The 18,664-nt window shown below is 39.9% G+C and overlaps 1 protein-coding gene across 1 annotated transcript in view; it reads left to right on the top strand.

Moving 5' to 3' along the window:
• Positions 1–18,664, top strand: part of MDN1 (midasin AAA ATPase 1) — a 99,894-nt gene that overhangs the window by 69,287 nt on the left and 11,943 nt on the right. The window contains exons 70-92 of the mRNA XM_051613493.1: positions 498–644; positions 879–988; positions 1,434–1,507; positions 1,702–1,897; positions 3,378–3,537; positions 3,708–3,854; positions 5,066–5,192; positions 5,994–6,099; positions 7,211–7,326; positions 8,576–9,055; positions 9,621–9,847; positions 10,189–10,335; positions 10,551–10,723; positions 11,077–11,238; positions 11,372–11,509; positions 11,731–11,872; positions 13,351–13,523; positions 13,729–13,872; positions 14,557–14,692; positions 15,312–15,631; positions 17,143–17,304; positions 17,690–17,791; positions 17,927–18,128. Of these exons, the coding sequence (XP_051469453.1) occupies positions 498–644; positions 879–988; positions 1,434–1,507; positions 1,702–1,897; positions 3,378–3,537; positions 3,708–3,854; positions 5,066–5,192; positions 5,994–6,099; positions 7,211–7,326; positions 8,576–9,055; positions 9,621–9,847; positions 10,189–10,335; positions 10,551–10,723; positions 11,077–11,238; positions 11,372–11,509; positions 11,731–11,872; positions 13,351–13,523; positions 13,729–13,872; positions 14,557–14,692; positions 15,312–15,631; positions 17,143–17,304; positions 17,690–17,791; positions 17,927–18,128 (3,891 nt within the window). The remainder of the gene's footprint in view (positions 1–497; positions 645–878; positions 989–1,433; positions 1,508–1,701; positions 1,898–3,377; positions 3,538–3,707; positions 3,855–5,065; positions 5,193–5,993; positions 6,100–7,210; positions 7,327–8,575; positions 9,056–9,620; positions 9,848–10,188; positions 10,336–10,550; positions 10,724–11,076; positions 11,239–11,371; positions 11,510–11,730; positions 11,873–13,350; positions 13,524–13,728; positions 13,873–14,556; positions 14,693–15,311; positions 15,632–17,142; positions 17,305–17,689; positions 17,792–17,926; positions 18,129–18,664) is intronic.

Here is an 18,664-nt window from a genome sequence, read left to right on the forward strand (position 1 = left end):
TACTTACTTGACGAGCTTCAGATCCTTGGGTTATTTTACATTTCCCAGGTGGGCAGCGTGTCTTCATCCATAGGTAATGTTCTAAAGATACTGTATTCTCTACCAGATTTTTCCAAGATCTGTTTCTGTCTTGATGATTTTGAGGAGTTAAGGAACTGGCAATGAGTAATTCATGACTGAAAAAGCCATTAATTGCTAGAGAATGGCAAGTATTCTTTAAATACTTGATAGACAATTAAATGGAACATGTAGCTAGCCTCCTCAGTCACTATCTTACTGTTGCCTCTTTTGTCTCCTCTCCTTTTTTCCAGTGTTGTGTTTTTTTGGTTTTACGTATTATTAAATTGGAATTAATCCCCCCCATGCTTCCTTGCTCTTTTGTTTTGAACCTTTCCTAATAGAGGCTTGATATTTAGTACGAACTTAACAAAGAGCAGGCAGCAATTTTCATGTAGAGGTTTTTTTCCCCCCTTCTAAATTTCTGGTGCAATGTTCAGAAACAGAGCGAATGGATCTGAAGACATTGGTCAGCACGCTACAGGCCTTCATTGAAGGATCCACACTGGGAGGGTTCCACACACGACTTGAAGCACTGCTGGTTTTCCACTGCCATGTCTTGCTGATGCCTCAAGCAGCAGAAAAGGGTAAGTTGTTGTTGGCATTGTGTGTTTTGGGTCTTCACTACAAGAACCTGACCATCAGCTGTCCAAGCCTTAACACACAGATCACTAAGGTCATAAATACAACATTGGTGAAGAACACTGTTGGTCAGCTTACCCTGTCTTTTGGTGTTGCTAAGCTACCTGATTACATTTGTCCTCTTGATACCTAAGAATATCCACTTTTAAAAGAAGCTTGTCATTTTCTGTCCCTTCCAGATGTTCTGTGCAGCATCTTGTGGAATCTACACAATTATTATAAGCAGTTTTCAGAGTGTGTTGAGGCCAGAATCACTGAACTTCGCCAACCTATAGAAAAGGAACTTAAGGTAAAAGGAGGCTTTGCTCAAGCAATATACTGATCAAATCAAAGGAACAGTGGAGCAGATATTATTTGAATTTGCATATAATAGCTCTGTTGGCCACTGAAATCCCTACTATACTTTACATTTTCTTTGGCAAGAATTAATTTTTGAGGTGGGGGGTTGGTTGAAGTCTTCAATGTTTGGTCATTCCCGTTTAGCCATGGAGGTTTCTATCCAGTGGTGAAGCCCCTTTGGATTTCACAACATTTGGCTGCTGTGCAGCAGTTTTAATGTAAACATAGATATTAATAGAATATCTATGCAGTAATTTGCTCACTTACTAAAATGTTTTGCATTTTAAGACTCTCAGATCATCATAGCTAATCAGCCTTTAAGGACCATATTTTATAAGCAAATACTTCATTTCATTTCTAGAAATAATCCCATTGATTGTTTGTTTTCCTGATAGGAATTTGTGAAGATTTCAAAATGGAATGATGTCAGCTTCTGGGCTATAAAACAGTCGGTTGAAAAAATACGCAGGTAATCCAAAGTTTGGGATTAATTATGGAATTCTGTATTTGGAACCGTCCTTCTAGATGATTTCTCTATGATGTTAAATTTGAAGGCAAGAATGTTTATTCTGCTCCTAACGGTGAAAACATTTATTTCCAGCAGCTGAATGATTTCCAGAATTATAAAACCCAGTAACATTTTTACTTGCCTTTGGTAATTAGGAACCTCTTTAAATTCATGAAGAAGTTTGAAGTTGTTCTGGATGAACCGTGTCGACCTGCCTTGGTGGAAATTGGTAAGGAGGAGCAGCTGGACTGCTTGGAAAAGCAGGAGGAATCTGAGAACAAAGAGACCAAAGTTCAGAGGCTAAACAACACATTAAGGAAAATTCTGGCTGCTAGAACAGATGTTGCCAAGGTGATTTTATTCTTTATTCTAAGTTTGGGAAGGATGTTTTCTCTGTTCTCATCTATATGTTTCTTTTCACTGATTCATGCAGAAAAATCTTATGTGTCAAATCTGTTGAATATATCATCAACTTTTTGGTCTTACTTGTATTCAGTGTTACAAAACACTGCAGATGGGTGGGAATGCAGTGTGGAAAGACAAGCATGTTCTCTATTGATTTGGCACAATATCTGTGCTCTGATACAGAGATGCTAGCAGTTACTAATCTCCAAGTTGCCTGTATATTGTCTGCAGCAATTTGTTACCTCCCTACTAGTGTAGTAATACAGGAGTTGGAATTATTATTACCCTTTTTTTTTTCCTAAACAAGGACCCAGACAAATTATCACGTAGCTGTAGGATTTGTGCGTGTATAAACTTCTATTAAATATAAAACTACTCTGAGCTTGGATCCTGTTGGAGGAATGCACTACATTATTATGTTTGCTGCTGGCTGACAGCTTGTGCACTGTGAATATTTATCTTAGAGTAGCTGATAGGTTGTAAATCCTATTCCATAGTGCCACAGTTCAGTGTGTCTCTAAAGATGTCTGGCTCAGAGAGGAATTACATTTATTTTCTTCCTGAAATAGGTTCCTTTTCACATCCATGAGTTTTTATTAGTAAGATGCAAGGACACAACCAAAACTCATCAGAATTTGGGAGTGAGTGGGAAATGCTCAGTTACTTCCCACTTACAAGACTTTGTTCAGGTTCTTCAGCTCAGGAGGATGGCTGATCTTGCTCTTGTCCTGTGACAGCAAAGAGGGTAGAGTGAGGAGGCAGAAATCTGATGCAAATCTAATGTGTTTGATTGTGGGTTTGTTTTGTTGGTTGGTTGGTTGCAAGCCTGTTACTGATAATCAACAGTTGTTGGTTTTGCTTGTTGCAGTTGTATCTTGTCTTTGTTCCTTAAACAAGATCAGTGCAAACTGAACAAAGCCTGGGGATTAGCTTTGGATATGCTGGTGGATTACTTCTGTTATTTAGTATTTTCTATTTGCATACTGACTTTGTTATTGTTTAGCAGTGCAATTAAATTTATTTACTTATGGAAAGTAAGTGATGGGTTTCTTATCTAATACCCTGAGGGCATTAGTGGTTTTGGTTAATATGCCTTTGAGCTTGGAAGGCTGAGGGAGCTGACCTGAAGCAGTGGTAGTCTCTATGAAAGAGGTAATGATAAACACCTAAGAGAGCAGGATCAGAGCATCTTCCATTTGTTTTTCTGTTTTCAAAACCACTGGATACCTGACATGCTTGTACTGTGATTTTCCTCAAGTGCTGATGCTGAGCTGTTCAAAGCATCACATAAGCATGTTTTGGGGTTTCAGATAAATGCAGAATTTAGCCCTTGTTTTTGCAGTGATTCACTCTCAGCGGTCTAATAAAACAACTTCGAGTGTGTGTATAATTTGACTGGATTTTTTCATTTATTTTTTTTCCTCAGGGGGCACTTCCAGAAGAATGCCAGGATGTCATGACTTTTCATACAGAATCACTTCAGTACCGTCTGCCTAAGCTTACTAAAAAAATGAAGAAAATGTGTACAACAGTTACAGAAAATACTTCATTCTTAAGTCTGGTGGAGAATCTTGACCAGTTCACAGGTTAAGTATTGTTGTAATTTCCCTACCATAGTTCACCTCTGGAATATAAATGGAACAAATCAGAAAAGAAGTGTAAATATATAGTTCCCTTTCCAGATTATCTTCCCCTGGCTGGTTTGTGTATGTTACATTTTCACATCTCTCACCTTTCCATTCTGTCTTCTGTTCAGGTGGTATCATTGATTCTGTAGCTGAGCTGCAAAATCTAACAATTGATCAGACAGCAGACAAGGAGAAGCAGAAATCAGAGGCAAAGCATATTCAGATGCAAAAGCAACGGGCTTTGTCAGATCTCTTTAAAAGCCTTGCTAAAACAGGTGAGCTTTGACCAAAAATATGCTTGGTTTAAAACTCCTAAGTTCTTAAGCATTTTACTAATTTGCCACATCTAAACTCACAATGATACTATGTTCTTGAACTCATTGAGACTTACAAGCATTTAAGTCTCTTTCTTATCATCTGTTCACTATGAGGCCTGATGTGTCAGCTCTTTCAAATACCTTCTCTTTTTCCTTCATTCTATTAGCTGTACAACAGTAGCTTTTCTGAAGCAGAAATCTACTTTATCTCCAGTCAGAAGTCACTGCCCAGCTTTTAGAAGCAAGAGGGAAGCTCATGATCTTGTATTCATTCTCTGATCTAGAAATAAAATTAAGTTAGCTCATTAGAATGAGAGCCCATCTCTCAATTGAAAGACTGGCAGAGGTGTGGTTGAACCATGGAGACTGAATGGTCTACAGATGGAAAAAGGAAAAAACTTCTTCCTTTGATGTTAAGTTATTGATGTTAAGCTGTTGTAGAAATTAATGTAACTGCCAATATTTTTCTTCTTTTTGAAGAGAGTTTAGTGGTTTGGTGCTCATCTTGGAAACCATAGTGTCTGGCCTGCAGGGATCCCAAGAACCTCTGGAAAAAAAAATATTAAAAACTGTTCCTCAGGTTGCAGAAGGAGGGTGGAAACATGAAGTTAAGGGTTCCAAGGAGGCATGATTTTGATCCCTAACTCAGTGTCATGAGACTTGGAAAGTAAACGAAAACAAAAACATCCTAAAGGCTTTCTCAGAGCTGGGAGGAGGCTGCAGTTATAGGTTTGAGTGTTTGTCGTTCATGCTGCTGAAATGAGTTGTGTGTACTGAGTAAATAGTTCCCAGAATATTGAAATCCTTTTGTGTTCAGATGACTGCAAATACAGGTGAATCCAAGTGGGAGGTTTCCATCTGTAACTTTCTCAGGCTGTACCCTGCCTTACAGGTTTAAGGTTTCTTGTTTTTTCTCTTGGCCACTACCACCAGCCTCCTTTATACACACAGGTCTACATGTTTCTTGCTTCAGCTGTGTTCAGCTGAGCATGGCTAAGCTACGATACGTTCTTACAAAACTTGCAGCACATTCAAAGACCTGTCGGAGCAGCACGAGTCAAAAAATACATCAGATTTCATACCTTAATACCAACTGTATGAGTGACATTTTTCATATAAAAGAATGAGGGCAAAAAAAAAAAAGCATGTGTGCTCAAATGTCATTCCAGGTTTGTCCTACCGGAAAGGTCTGTCTTGGTCCCGTTCCAAAGACTACCAGGAAATCCTCTGCCTGCGTCCGCTGGACTTGCGGTGTGCGTTAGGTGCAGTAAGCTGCACACCTGAACTGGGTGCCACGTATGTACACAGCATTTCTAACCCTTAGACTTGATGAATTGCACCTGTAAGAAGTAGAATTTATTGCACGTGGATTTAGACGGGAGTTTCTGGCCTGTAGTTTGTTCAGGATTTTATATATTCCCTTCCCTTTCTCCCATTACTTCTCAGTTTGAAAATCCTGCACATACTGACGTGGCACGTACCACTGAGTGAGGGTTTTGGTTTTAATTTGCACTTTTGACAACTCTATCCTCTTTTTAATTGTTTCTGTGAACTAGATTTCAATTAGACCTCCACTTTCCAGCTTTGCCTGGGATGCTTTGCTAGCATCATATTAGACTGCTAAAATGCACAGTGCTAATGATTTTATTAAAGATTATTTGTGATTTATAGGGATTACTTTAATTGTTTGGTCTTCATTGAACAATGGGATATTTTAGGAGAAAAGACAGAGACTTCAAAGTAGGCATTTCTGGGAAAAGTGACCTAGAGGAAAGACTTTCAGGTGTTTCTCTGTTTGTCTGGCAGCAAGTGATTTTTGTCATTGAGACCTGGTGGTTATTGTCCTCCTCAGATTTAAGGGTTTAGTTTAGTTTAATATTGTTAAGACCACAATAAAGGCTTCCCTATATATAGTTTATTTTTTAAATTAAATGTTTTCTTAAGACTAGAGTACTTGGGAGAAAATGAAGAATTACAATACCAATGCATTTGCAAAATAAATTGTACGCAGATTTGTTAGCTTGAAGAACTGACTTGGTGTACTGAAGTAGTGAAATATATAATTTCTAATATCAAACTATTTCTGTGCCCTGTCAGGTTGTTGACAGAGATTTCTTCTGCCTGGGATGGATGCCAGAAGTACTTCTATCGGTCACTTGCACGCCACTCTAGACTTCAGTCAGTATTTTTAGCACCTGCCAAGGTAAAAACACCAAAGTAAAAATAGAAATTCTGCTTCTGTTAACTTCATTTTGTCAGCTTGGACTGAACTTACCTAGTAGTAAAAAGGTGATGTGAGATAATGCCATGTTCTCCAATATGATGCAGTATCTTGGGACCAATCATTACATGCAGCATCTTAAAACCTGCTGAATGAATGAACAATATGAGTGAAGGAACCGTATCAGTTCAGTGAATTAAGTTAATGAACTGTTCCATGTGCAGTATCTTTCAACCCAGCAAATCCCAAATTGCTACTTTTTTGTGCATGAAGGAAACTTGTGAAATGCTGAATGAAAACTTGTTAGGAAGACAAAAGGATTAGCTGGTATGAATGAAAAAATCAGTTGAGATTTATAATTGGGCATAACTGGAGCCTGCATCTGGCACAAAAAGTGTCCATATAGTTCCTTGTTTACAAATTGGTCTAAAATCAGTAGTAGGAACAAATAAGCTCTGGCAAATCAGTACCACTTTTCCAATACTCCAGGAAAGAGAATTCCATCTCTTCTTGCTGCCCTTCCTCTCTCTGTGCTTCACCCTTATTTTTACAACATAAGCTTGTCATACACCAGAGCTGGTAATAGCCACAAATAATATAAAGTATTTGTGATCAGTTTTGCTCTGTGTCATGAACATCTGTTCTAAGCTTTAAAATGGGATTGCTTCTAATGAAAGTAGTGAAAGTAAGTGTTGATAAATTTGGGAAAGTGAATTATGGAAATGGTTTTAGCAGAGGTCATGAATGTAAAATTTAGGCTGATACCTCTTCAGATTTTAATCATCATTTATGTAAAGTAGCTTTACTGTTGGAACTAAATTCCTCATAGAGTTGCTGCAGAGGAGTGCAATTTAATATGGGTGTTGTTGCAGAAGCTACTTGAAAATCAAATTTGTGTGCAGGATACATGCAAGATGCAGATACATCAAGATGGGGAAACTGTAATAACTGTAATTTATGTTTGCATTTTAAGACTTGTTCCATTAAATCATAACCTTTCAGCCTGCTCAGTGGAATGAAATGGGGGCATAGATAATGTCATTGTCTGCTTATTCATCTAACTGTTCTCTTCCTCTTTTTCTGTTTTCTTTAGGATATTGGACTGGGTAGCATTGAGCGATGCAAAGGGTTCAGTGCACACCTCCTGCAGATGCTTGTCAGACAGAGACAATCTCTTACTGCACTGACAGAACAGTGGATCTTACTGAGGTATTTTGCATTTTCTGTTGGCAAAGAGCTTGACAGTAAGCAATTCAGTTTAAGAAAAATGGAAAATAAGGTAGAAGAAAATAAAATTCTTCCCCCTACCTTCCCCATTTCTCTCCTCCCTTCAGTTAAGCCTGGATAGAAAAGATTTTAAAAGGGGGATGGAGGGTTTAGATATTATTTATCCTGTCATTGCAGCCAGTATTTTGGAATAAAAATAATTTGGGAAAACAAGGTAGGCATACATTAAGACTATGAAATAATTACTGTAGTTAATTAATACAGTTAAACCTGTAGATTGTTAAATCTCTTTAATTTTGGTGTTGGCCCAAGTTTATTTTGGCTATGTTCAACTTGATTTAAACTGCAGCAAGTAAATGATGTGGATGGCAATTTGAGCCAAAAGGGACAAAAAAACCCAGCTTACAAAGAAAAATGATAGAAATGTGGGAGGTACTAGATCTTGTGTCAAAACTGTAAAAGTAAAAGTGCATAGAAAATCTTTCTTACTGGGTGTGATTTTTCTCTCCATTGCATGATTCATCAGTTTCACTGCAAACTCCACTGTTCTTTGGCATATTTGTGCTCATCACTAATCTAATCCATAATACTTTTTGAAGTTACATCAGGAGATACTTCCTTTGTACAGGGAATGGAATCTAGACTGGAGAGTAATGGTACAAAAATTACATCAGCCCTAGGAAACTTGGAAAAACAAACAAAACAAAACCAACAATCCAAATGCAACAAACCAAAGAAAATCCCCAAACACAAACTCCTCAGCTTTGCAGTTACAGGAACAGTAAAACTTCTAAGGCAATTACCTGCATTGCTGTGACTTCTGATTGTAAATCAGATTAATTTTTTGTTAGGAGCTGGCTGTTACACAGCACTTTGGGGAATGAAGGTGGGTTAGAATCTAATTTGCTTTTATAATGGCAGAGAATGAAGAATATTTTCATGTCTGGCTGAAGTTTAAGGACTGTTTGAGAAGATGGTGTCAATTCTGAGAAATCTCACAAAGCCCCATTTTCAGGACAACTCAAACACGCTCAATGGAGAGAGAAATTCACTAATTAAACAACTTTTTTTAAAAAAAGACTAATTTTAGTTTTTTCAGAAAAAGTTTGACTTCCACTCAATCCAGATTATCTAGTTCTTTTATTAATTTAGTCTGAAGGTTGATGTTTCAAAAGGGAACTATAACATAAAACTCGGTGATTGTAACTTTTCCTTCTTTCTTCTTAACCAGGAACCTTCTGAGTTGTATCCAAGAGATAGATTCTAGGTTGACTGCTGACAGAGAATATACTGTAGCATTTCCTCCTCAAGACAGTATTCAACACTGGACTGACAAGCTGCAGCAACTTTCCATGCAGTGCACGATGGTTCTCGAGGAGCTGTCTTGGTTTATACAATGCTGCCCAAAAGAAGAGTTGACAAAGTGCAGTGACAGTCAGAGGACAGATGCCAATACAAACATTTTTCAGAGTTCAGGATCTGAAATGAGAAATGTTTACGCGGGAATACCTGACCTAATTCCCTCAGAGCTAAAATATTTGTCTCCAGTAACAACTGAGCAACTGCCTCCTGGATGCAGGATGCGAAGTAAGGATCAGTTATGGGTGCAGCTGTCTGCACAACTGACTGCCATGCTGGCAGATGTGAAGGCCAGGAAAGCAGAGGTGGACAGAATTAGACAACAGTCAAGTGAGACCCTGTTTTATTCCTGGTGAGTTCTACATGTGCATGAAATTTAATATCTATGTGGTTTATGTTTGTATTAGATGTGTGAAGTCATCTTGAAAACGTTTGCCTTTGCATATTTTGGAAAGTGTGTTCAGGTGCTCTTGAAGCTTGTTTCCTTCATTTTTCTTGCAAAATGCAGTGCCTGGCTTTTCCAACAAATGTACGTGCCTTCTGCTCCCCTGGCAAGTCAGAAAACAATTGGTCCATCTCAGCTTCTCACTTTGTCTTTGGTCTCCTGGGATTTCATCCCCATAGCTCCTTAATGAGTGAAATTTCAGAGTCCACTTAAGGAGGAAATTTTTATTATAAAAGAAATCTGTAGCCTATTTAATAATAATAATAATAACAATGATAATAATACATCTCCTTTTCTTTCCATTTCAAACAATGTGAGTATAAGTGGCTCATCTGCTTGTTGTCATACTTTTTATTTAGTATGTTCATGTTGGAGATCAGCTGCCTCCCCCTCATCCATGTCCCAAGAATGGGTTTAATCTTATGTTGAACTGTTTGTTGTTCTTTCAGAATTATGGTATTTCTTGTTGCAGGAGAGATTTTGAAGTTTGCACATCAGCTGTGAGTTGTTTGCTGGAAGTCTCAGCTCAGTTACAAGGCATAGAGTCCCTTTTTCTTCCAAGTGGAGAAGATGGGCAAGCTGCAAAGCAGATTACCCTTATCAAGAGCCTAAAATATATCCAAGAAGAAGTTAATAAAACCTCTGCAGATTTCACAACTTGGAGAACACAGCTTCTTGCTTCCATGTCACATTGCAGTGGTAAGGACAGTTTTTCTCTGCCTGTTTTGTAATTTAGATAAAGGTAGGAGGATTCATTAGTTTGATTACTGCAGAAGCTGGCTCCGTGTTCATTCAGATATCCAGAAACAGCTGATGAAATTCAAGCTTGAAAAATTTAGTCCAGACTTGATTTCTCCAGTAGTACTTTTTCCCCCTTCACCACGGTTGATGACAGATCTTGTACCATAGTTGTAGGTCAGGATTAGCAAGGACATTTTTGTAGAACTGTGTGGTAAAAATTGCATAGTGCTTAGGAGAAACACATTAGGCTGTAATTTAATGTGTTTTTGTATAAAACTGCCTGTGTTATGGTTCAAAAGGAAATCAACAGTCAGATGAAGACCTTGTGGAACAATTCTCAGCAAAAGTGGAAGCTGTTATCCGTGTTGTTCTGTATGCCATTCAGTGTTTGGTAGAGAGAAAACAGGAAAATGGAAAAGAGGAAGAAAAATCTCCAGAGGAAAGTGGTAAGTTTGTTAATTTACTTAAGGGGGAGGAGGAGAGTGTTAACCTAAAAATTCCTTAAACTGTGTGTCTAGCAGAGGTACCAATATACAAGGGAATTATAATTTTATTTGAAGTTTTCTGTTTAAGCAGATAGGACAGATATTTCTAGATTGCTTTCTATAACATTTTTAGAATGTCTGACTTGATTTCCATATTTTTAATGTACTTCAAGCAGAGGATGCAGCCTCATTTGACGTGATTAAAGCAGGACACATAACTAAGCTTTTGGATGAAGATCTCTCTGCTGATTTGAATTCTTTGCACGTGCAGAAAGCAATTGTGGCGGTTTCAGAACTCCTAGAAAACCTGAAATCTTATCAGGAAGATTACACTTCAGATAAATACAAGGTAAAGCTGTACTTGTCAAGAGTTTTTGGCTTAGGAGATCCTAAAGATTTGAAATTGTGAACTTTGGATGTTAAAAGTCCATTGCTTCTTACTGTCCCAATACCATAGAGCTAGGATCTTGTGAGAAATTTTGGCCAAATACAGGTGCTCTTCTGTAGTGCAAAAGCCAGATGTTCCCTTAGTAAGGAGGAAAAGTTTCCATTTTTGTGAAAACCTAGAAGAAGCTCTGGAAAGTTTAGAAATTGTAATTACCTTCATATTTCTGGTTTAAGAATCTGTTTTCCATCTCTGTCATCACCCTCTCTGTTTGTCCATGACCATGCTTGACAGCTGTTCTTTGGTTTTAACTGCAGTTCTTCAACCAGTTCTGCTATTTGCTGGTGCGCCTGAAGCCCATGCTCTGCAAGTATTCTGACCTTATCCTGTTCTACCTCACTGTTTCACTGGCATCTCACAGGAGCACTGGAAAACTGCTTTCTGTTCTGGCTAGCATTTTTACAGAGCTTGCCCAAAAGGTAAGTTGTTAGAGATAACAGTGGGTAGATGGTAAGCTTATATTTAATGTGTACAAAAAGTCTTAAGTAGAAACTAAGCTGGAAGGTGTGCTTACTGCTACAGAAAGTTGTGAGTTTCTGTTTGCCTTTGTAGGGGTTTTGTCTGCCTAAAGAATTACTTGAAGATGATGCTGGAGAGGGAGCAACACAGTTTCACGATTACGAGGATGGGGGTATTGGAGATGGGGAAGGCAAGAAGGATGTGAGCGACAAAATAGAAAGTGAAGATCAGGCAAGTGTTTGGGGTTGTTCTTGTTCAAATAAAACTGAAAAAGCCCTTGAAATCCATGTTGTGGATGTTTCAGGTAACAGGAATATGAAGCTGCCTGCAGCTGCTATTTAGGATGACTTTTATCTTTGCACATAAGCTTATAAATATTGCTGTGGTACTTTAAGTAAGCTTTAATATATAGGCAAGATCCATTGTAACTTTTGGCTTTACCAACAATTCAGATAGAAGACAGTTTTCAAAAGGGTGAACAGAAGGAGAAAGAGGATCAAGATTCAAAACCAGACATTGAAGGGGAAGAGAATGCAATTGAAATGTCAGAAGACTTTGAAGGAAAAATGCATGATGGAGAACTGGAGAAAAAAGGTTTGGTCCTTCCCCTACAGCAAGCTTACAACAAATGTTATAGATTAATTCAGTAATGGTTGACACTTGTATATCATAGAATCGTTAAGGTTGGAAGGGACCTCAAAGATCATCAAGTTCCAACACCCCTGCCATGAGCGCTAGAACCACTAGATCAGGTTGCACAAAACCTCATCCAACTTGGCCTTAAAAACCTCCAGGGATGGGCATGGGCAACCCATCCCAGTTCCTCACCACCCTTAGAGTGAAGAACTTCTTCCTAATACCTAACCTAAATCTCCCCTCTCTCAGTTTAAAACCACTACTCCTTGTCCTATCACTGTCTTCTCTGGTGAAAATCCCCTTCCCAGCTTTCCAGTAGGCCCTTTTCAAGTACTGGAGGGCAGCTATAAGGTCTCCCTGGAGCCTTCTCTTCTCCAGGCTGAACAGCCCCAACTCTCTCAGCCTGTCTTCATAGGAGAGGTGCCAGCCCTTTGATCATCCTGGTGGCCCTTCTCTGAAACTACTGCAACAGGTCTATATCTTTCCTGTGCTGAGGGCACCAGAACTGGACACAGTACTCTAGGTGGGGTCTCACCAGAGCAGAGCAGAGGGGCAGAATCACCTCCCTGGCCCTGCTGGCCACACTTCTTTTGATGCAGCCCAGGATGCAGTTGCTCTCTGGGCTCCAGCACACACTGGCGGCTCATGTCGAGCTTCTCATCAACTACCACCCTCAAGCCCTTCTCCTCAGGGCTGCTCTCCAGCCATTCTTCCCCCAGCCTGTAATTGTGCCTGGGGTCGTGCCAACCCAGGTGCAGGACCCTGCACTTGGCCTTGTTGAACTTCATGAGGTTGGCACTGGCCCACCTCTCCAGCCTGTCAAGGTCCTTCTGGATGGCATCCCTTCCCTCTGGGGTGTCAACCACACCACACAGCTTGGAATCATCAGCAAACTTGCTGAGGATACACTCAATCTCACTGTCCATGTCTCCCAACAAATGAAGCACATACTGAAAAATCAGTGTTCAACAACAGAGTAGTGCCATTTGGATATGAATACTGACAAGTATTAACATGAAAGCTAAAGAAGCGTACAAAGGAAACAGTGTCTCTTCTTTCACTGTGATGGTTTTGGAATGAAGGGAGCCAGTTTCTTTCTTACTATTGTGAGCTGACCTACAGATACATTTTAAGTTTAGTCTCTAACTGTGGAGCTGTTGAAGAGCAACAGAACACTGGAGAATATGGCTGTAGTTAACTTCAAAGTATGACTAATGTGTATGTCCATACATGAGAGAGAACACTATGAACTACATAACTAGGACCCTGCTCTTCTGGGTGCTAGTGCATGTGGGGTTTTTGTCTGCATCACTCAATTAACTGCATTAGGGGACTAAATGAAGGTGCTAATTATTGTCTGCTTGCTTGTTTTTAAAATTAAGAAAAAAGTTAGCTTTGTCTCTTATGTACTGAAACACATGCTGAACCGTACACAGAAAATGGTGACAATTCAGATGAAGAGGAGGAGCTGGATAAGCAGATGGGAGATCTTGGTGATGCTGAAGCTGATGATAAACTGGATGAGAGGCTCTGGGGGGATGAAGATGATGAAGATGATGATGAAGATTCCAGTAGTAAACCAGAAGAAACTGGACCAGGAATGGATGAGGTAAACAAAAAAGGGGTGGGAAGAAGAACATCAAAGGAATTAAACTCTGTTAACTAGATGTGACCCAGACCATGAACTCCCTTGCATAGCTCTTGGTCTGTCACAAGTTTTACTTAGTGTTGGTTTTTTTCTGTAGGAGATGAAGTCTTATCACTGAGACTTTGAGAAGCATAATTGAATTTATTTTGGATTTGTTGGTTAATAGGAGGATTCAGAGCTTGTTGCCAAAGATGACAATTTGGGCTCAGGAAACAAGGATAATAAAAAACAGCCTCCCAAGGATGAGGAAAAACAGCAACAAGAAGAGGACAGTGGAAACAAAGAGAAAATCCATGAACAAATTGATGAGGTAAAAATTATTTGGACTACATAGAGTATCTTGCTGATAAACCATATTTTCTTGCTCATATAATGTGTTTCTGAGAATTTGTAATGCTCCTTATTGAATAGTGAAGGGCACGAAAAAAGTTCATTTCAGAGCTAAAAGTAAATCATATTGTACCCATTATATTATATTTCCTGATCCAGAAAGAATTTTTGTTTGCACTAACCTAAACCTGTAGTGGCTGCCAAAACAGGCTCTGCACTGAATCGATGTTTTGATGGACAGTGCTTTAAAATTCTTGTTCTGTTGTGTTGTGCAACAGAAACACATTAAGTCAGTGGCACTCACCTCAAAAATCTGTATACAGGATGCTTGAAATCTGCATAGCATGCAAGAATGCACTGATCATCTGCAAGGGTGCATGTTCTGTTTGGAATCTTTCAGCCAGAAAACTGGATTCTGAACATAAAACGTGCTGGTTTTAAGTATGAATTTATGTAAATGCATTTGCCAAAATTAATCTTCTGCTCCTTATACATGGGGACTTGTACCATTGGTACCATTTGCTTTTAGCTGATCAGAATTTTGCATTGGATCCAGTATTTCTGTCATAGGGAATTGAGTAGTATCTTATTTCTCATTCTTGCCTTTCCTCTCACTTATTACTTAAATTCTTTTTATTTTTCTGCCCCATTCTTTTGCTGATAGCGGGAGTATGATGAGAATGAAATAGATCCTTATCATGGCAAGCAAGAAAAGGAGCCTGAAGTTGAACCTTTGGATCTTCCTGATAATTTGAACCTGGAAAATGATGGGAAGAGTGATGAGGAGGAAGAGGATGAAGGTATAGCTGAAAGTCTCTCTACAGATTACTAGATGAAAGCCAAATGGAAACGGGGGGGAGCAGTCAGAGAGAGAATTCTTTTTCTTCATAGAAAGAAGAGAGGTAGTGTGAGGATTCTGTGTAACAAGAAGCTGCAAATTCACTTCTTGGTATTAAAATATCAAGATACCAAATGTAGGCCAGATAATAACTCAACATTACAGCATTTTCCTTCACCTCCCTCTCCCACACACTGTAGAGCAGGCATTCTCATGTTACCCAAGTGATACACCCTGACTTAGGCTAGAAGCATATTTATTTACTTGTCCAGTTGCTTTTGTGGTTTCAGTTTGTTCTGATGCTTACAAGCATTTGTACTTGTAGTTGGACAAAGTCAACTAACCCTCAGGAATATTAGGCTAAAGGAGGTTAAGAGGAATTGAATTGGGAGTTACAATCCAATTGTGACTTAAAGGAATTACTTCCTATAGAAAATCATAGATGCTATGTATAGAATTCCCGGTATTTTCTGTAAGATTTTTTGATAGGCTGGGCAGTTTTATTCCAAATATCTGTAATATTCTCTGTCTCTCTATTTCACTGAAAGTTTTGTATACCTTACTGATTTTTTTTAATCCAGAAGAAAACCCCTTTGAAGTAGATGAGAAACCTGTTGATAAAAATGAGGCAGAGAAGACAGAAGAACAGAATGAAGAGGATACTGGTGACACAGAAAGAAATGATCAAGATACAGAACCAGCTGAAGAAGGCATTTCTGAAGATAAAGAGGAGAAAGAAGATGAAGGGGACAAAGATGCTGATGGTCAAGAAGAAAATGCAGGGAACAGTGAGGATGCAGAAGCAGATGAAGAGGAAGAGTCACAACTACCTGAGGAGGAAAAAAGTGAATCTGCTGAAGATAAGGGAATCCCTGCTGCTGACCAAGGCCTTCAACCTCAGGTAGAGAGTAAGAAATAAAAGCCTGATTTGCATTTTTTTTTAAATTACCTTATACAAGACTTAAATGGATGTGCTCGATGATACTCTGCAACAAATTTGACATTGAGTAGGTATAATGTTAGTGAGACTCTTCATCAAGATAACAGAGATGTGCTTACTATTCAACTGGTGTATTTCTGTCATCTGTGTTTCTGTTATCTCCTTGGGCTCCTGTTAGAATAGAATAGACTATTTCAGTGGGAAGGGACCTGCAACAATCATCTAGACCAATACACGGCTGACCAAAAGTTAAAGCTTGGTAAGACCATTGTCCAAATGCCTTTTAAACATTGACAGGCTTGGGGAATTCATCAACTCTTTTGGAAGCCTGTTGCAGTGTCTCACCACCCTCTCAGTAAATAAATGCTTCCTAATGTCCAGTCTAAACCTCCCCTATTGCAGCTTTGAACTGTTCCCCCGTGTCCCATCACTGGTTACTAGGGAGGAGAGTTCAGCACCTCTGTGTCTCCTCCTCAAAAAGCTGTAGAGAGCAATGAGGTTCCCCCTCAGCCTCCTTTTCTCCAAACTAGACAAGCCCAAAGTCCTTAGCTGCTCCTCACAGGACATTCATTCCAGCCCTGTCACCAGCTTGGTTGCCTTCCTCTGGACACATTCAAGGTCCTTCATGTTGTTAAATTTTGGGACCCAGAACTGCACACAGCACTCCAGCTGAGGCCTTGCCAATGCTGAATACAGTGTGATGGATGATCACCTCTTTCGACTGGCTGGTCATGCTGTGTTTGATGCACCCCAGGATGTGGTTTGTCCCCTTGGCTGCCAGGGCACACAGCTGACTTCTACTGACCCTGATTCAATCAGAAACCCTAGATCCCTTTCTGTAGGGCTGCTCTCCAGACACTCCCCATTTATCCTTGTGCCCAGTGTTACTCTGTCCTAAGTGCAGAATCTGGCATTTGGACTTGTTAAACTTCCTCCCATTAATCATTGCACAGTGCTCCAGTCTATCTAGATCCCTCTGCAAGGCCTCTTGTCCCTCGGGAGCATGAACAGCACCTCCCAGTTTGTTATCATCAGCAAACTTGTTGGTGCATTCAACTCCTGTATCCAGACTGTTGATAAATATATTGGACAGAACTGGCCCTAGAACTGAGCCCTAAGGGACACCACTGGTGACTGGTTACCAGGCAGATGTAGCCCCATTCACTACAACCTTCAGCCAGTTCTTCACCCAGCACACTGTGCACCCACTACAGCAGGACAACTTGTCCAGAAGGATGCTGTGAGGGACAGTGTCACAAGCTTTACTGAAATCCAGAAAAACTGCATCCACCTCTTCCCCTTCATCCACTAGACAGGGAGTTTATCACTGAGGGATATAAAATTAAACAGGACTTGTAGTTTGTGAACCTGTGTTGACTGTGCCTGATGATGGTATCACTCCTTAATTCATTTCAATAGTGCCCAGTTCCAAATGGTTTCTTGAATGTTAAAATAAACTGGTGTGATTTCAGGAAGAAGAGGCTAAAGATAATTCAGAGATGGATGAACAGGTCCCTGAGCCTGAGGAAAGAATGGAGCATGAAACACAAGGGCAGACTGGGCAAGAAAACCTGCAGAGTGAGAGTGCTGTTGAGCTGGCTGGGGAGGCCTCGGAAAGAGACCAGTCTAAAGAGGTAAGTTACATGGAAGTGTCTGAGTTAAAAATGCTGAATTTGTGAATAAGTTTTCAAGTTACAACCAAGAAATTGCTGCCATATTTTGAAGAACTATGTATGAGATGAGATTTTTAGAACACCAATTATAAATTCACTGACAAAAACAACCCTGAAGACCATGTAGATACCACACAGTTTTCACTGCTGTGAAGGTGAGCGTAGGCTCATTGTTGAGCTGCAGAGCTGTCTTGTCTGCTTTCCAGAAGAATAAAACTTGCAGTTGTGAGCCATTTGTCATTCGTAACAGAAGGTAACACAGCATTGGAGGTTTAACTTCTGAAATTTGTCTACGACAGTGCTATTTTCAGTTACAGTTGGGATTTTCTTTCCCTTGGTGTCTCAGGAATATGGAAGCGGAGCTGCAAGTGCAAATCAATCGGAAGGCCACGAGTCCACGCGCATGGCCCGGATGGCTTCTCAGAAGCAAAGCAGAAAAAATACCCAGGTTCATTTTTTGGTGTCTTAATATTAACCAGCAAATAGGGAGGAACCATTTTCCCTTTGTCTAGAACTCTTGTTCTAATCAGTGTTTGGTTGCACCTCCTTTTGTGGTTCATGGGGTTCATTTGTTCTGTTTCAGAGTTTCAAGAGGAAGCCTGGCCAGGCAGACAACGAGCGCTCAATGGGGGATCACAACGAACGTGTCCACAAGCGACTGAGGACCATCGAGTCCAGCAGTGAGGCAAAGCAGAACACAGCTGAGCCCAAACAAAACATGGATGAGGCTGATGCGTTTGAACATATCAAACAAGGCTCCGAATGCTACGATGCACAGACGTATGGTATGGTGGTATTTCTGGGTGCAAAGAGTTGTCGTTGAAGAATCAAATCCTGATTGTATGTTTAACAATTCTTGCTTTGGTTTAAGGTGTAGCATCATTTCACTGTAATAAATGCTACTCTCTGGAGCCCTCAGCACAGGAAAGACATGGACCTGTTGGAAAAGGGTCCAGAGGAGGGACACAAAGATGACCAAAGGGCTGGAGCAGCTCTGCTATGAAGACAGGCTGAGAGAGTTGGGGCTGTTCAGCCTAGAGAAGAGAAGGCTCTGGGGAGACCTTATGGTGGCCTTCCAATACGTGAAAGGGACCTACAGGAAAGCTGGGGAGAAAGCTTTCACTAGAGAGGGAAGTGATAGAACAGAGGGCTAATGGTTTTAAACTTAAAGAGGTTTCTTTTTAAAACTGCATTGACTCATAAAAATTGGTTGTAGTTCAATAAACCTGTTTAAAATCTATTCTCTCCAAGTCTTCAAATCCTTTGAAGGCCAAACTGCTACTCCACATGCAGGTTATTTACAAAGACACAACAGGTTCTT

Source organism: Apus apus, chromosome 3, assembly GCF_020740795.1.
Source record: "Apus apus isolate bApuApu2 chromosome 3, bApuApu2.pri.cur, whole genome shotgun sequence".
NCBI classification, from domain to species: domain Eukaryota; kingdom Metazoa; phylum Chordata; class Aves; order Apodiformes; family Apodidae; genus Apus; species Apus apus.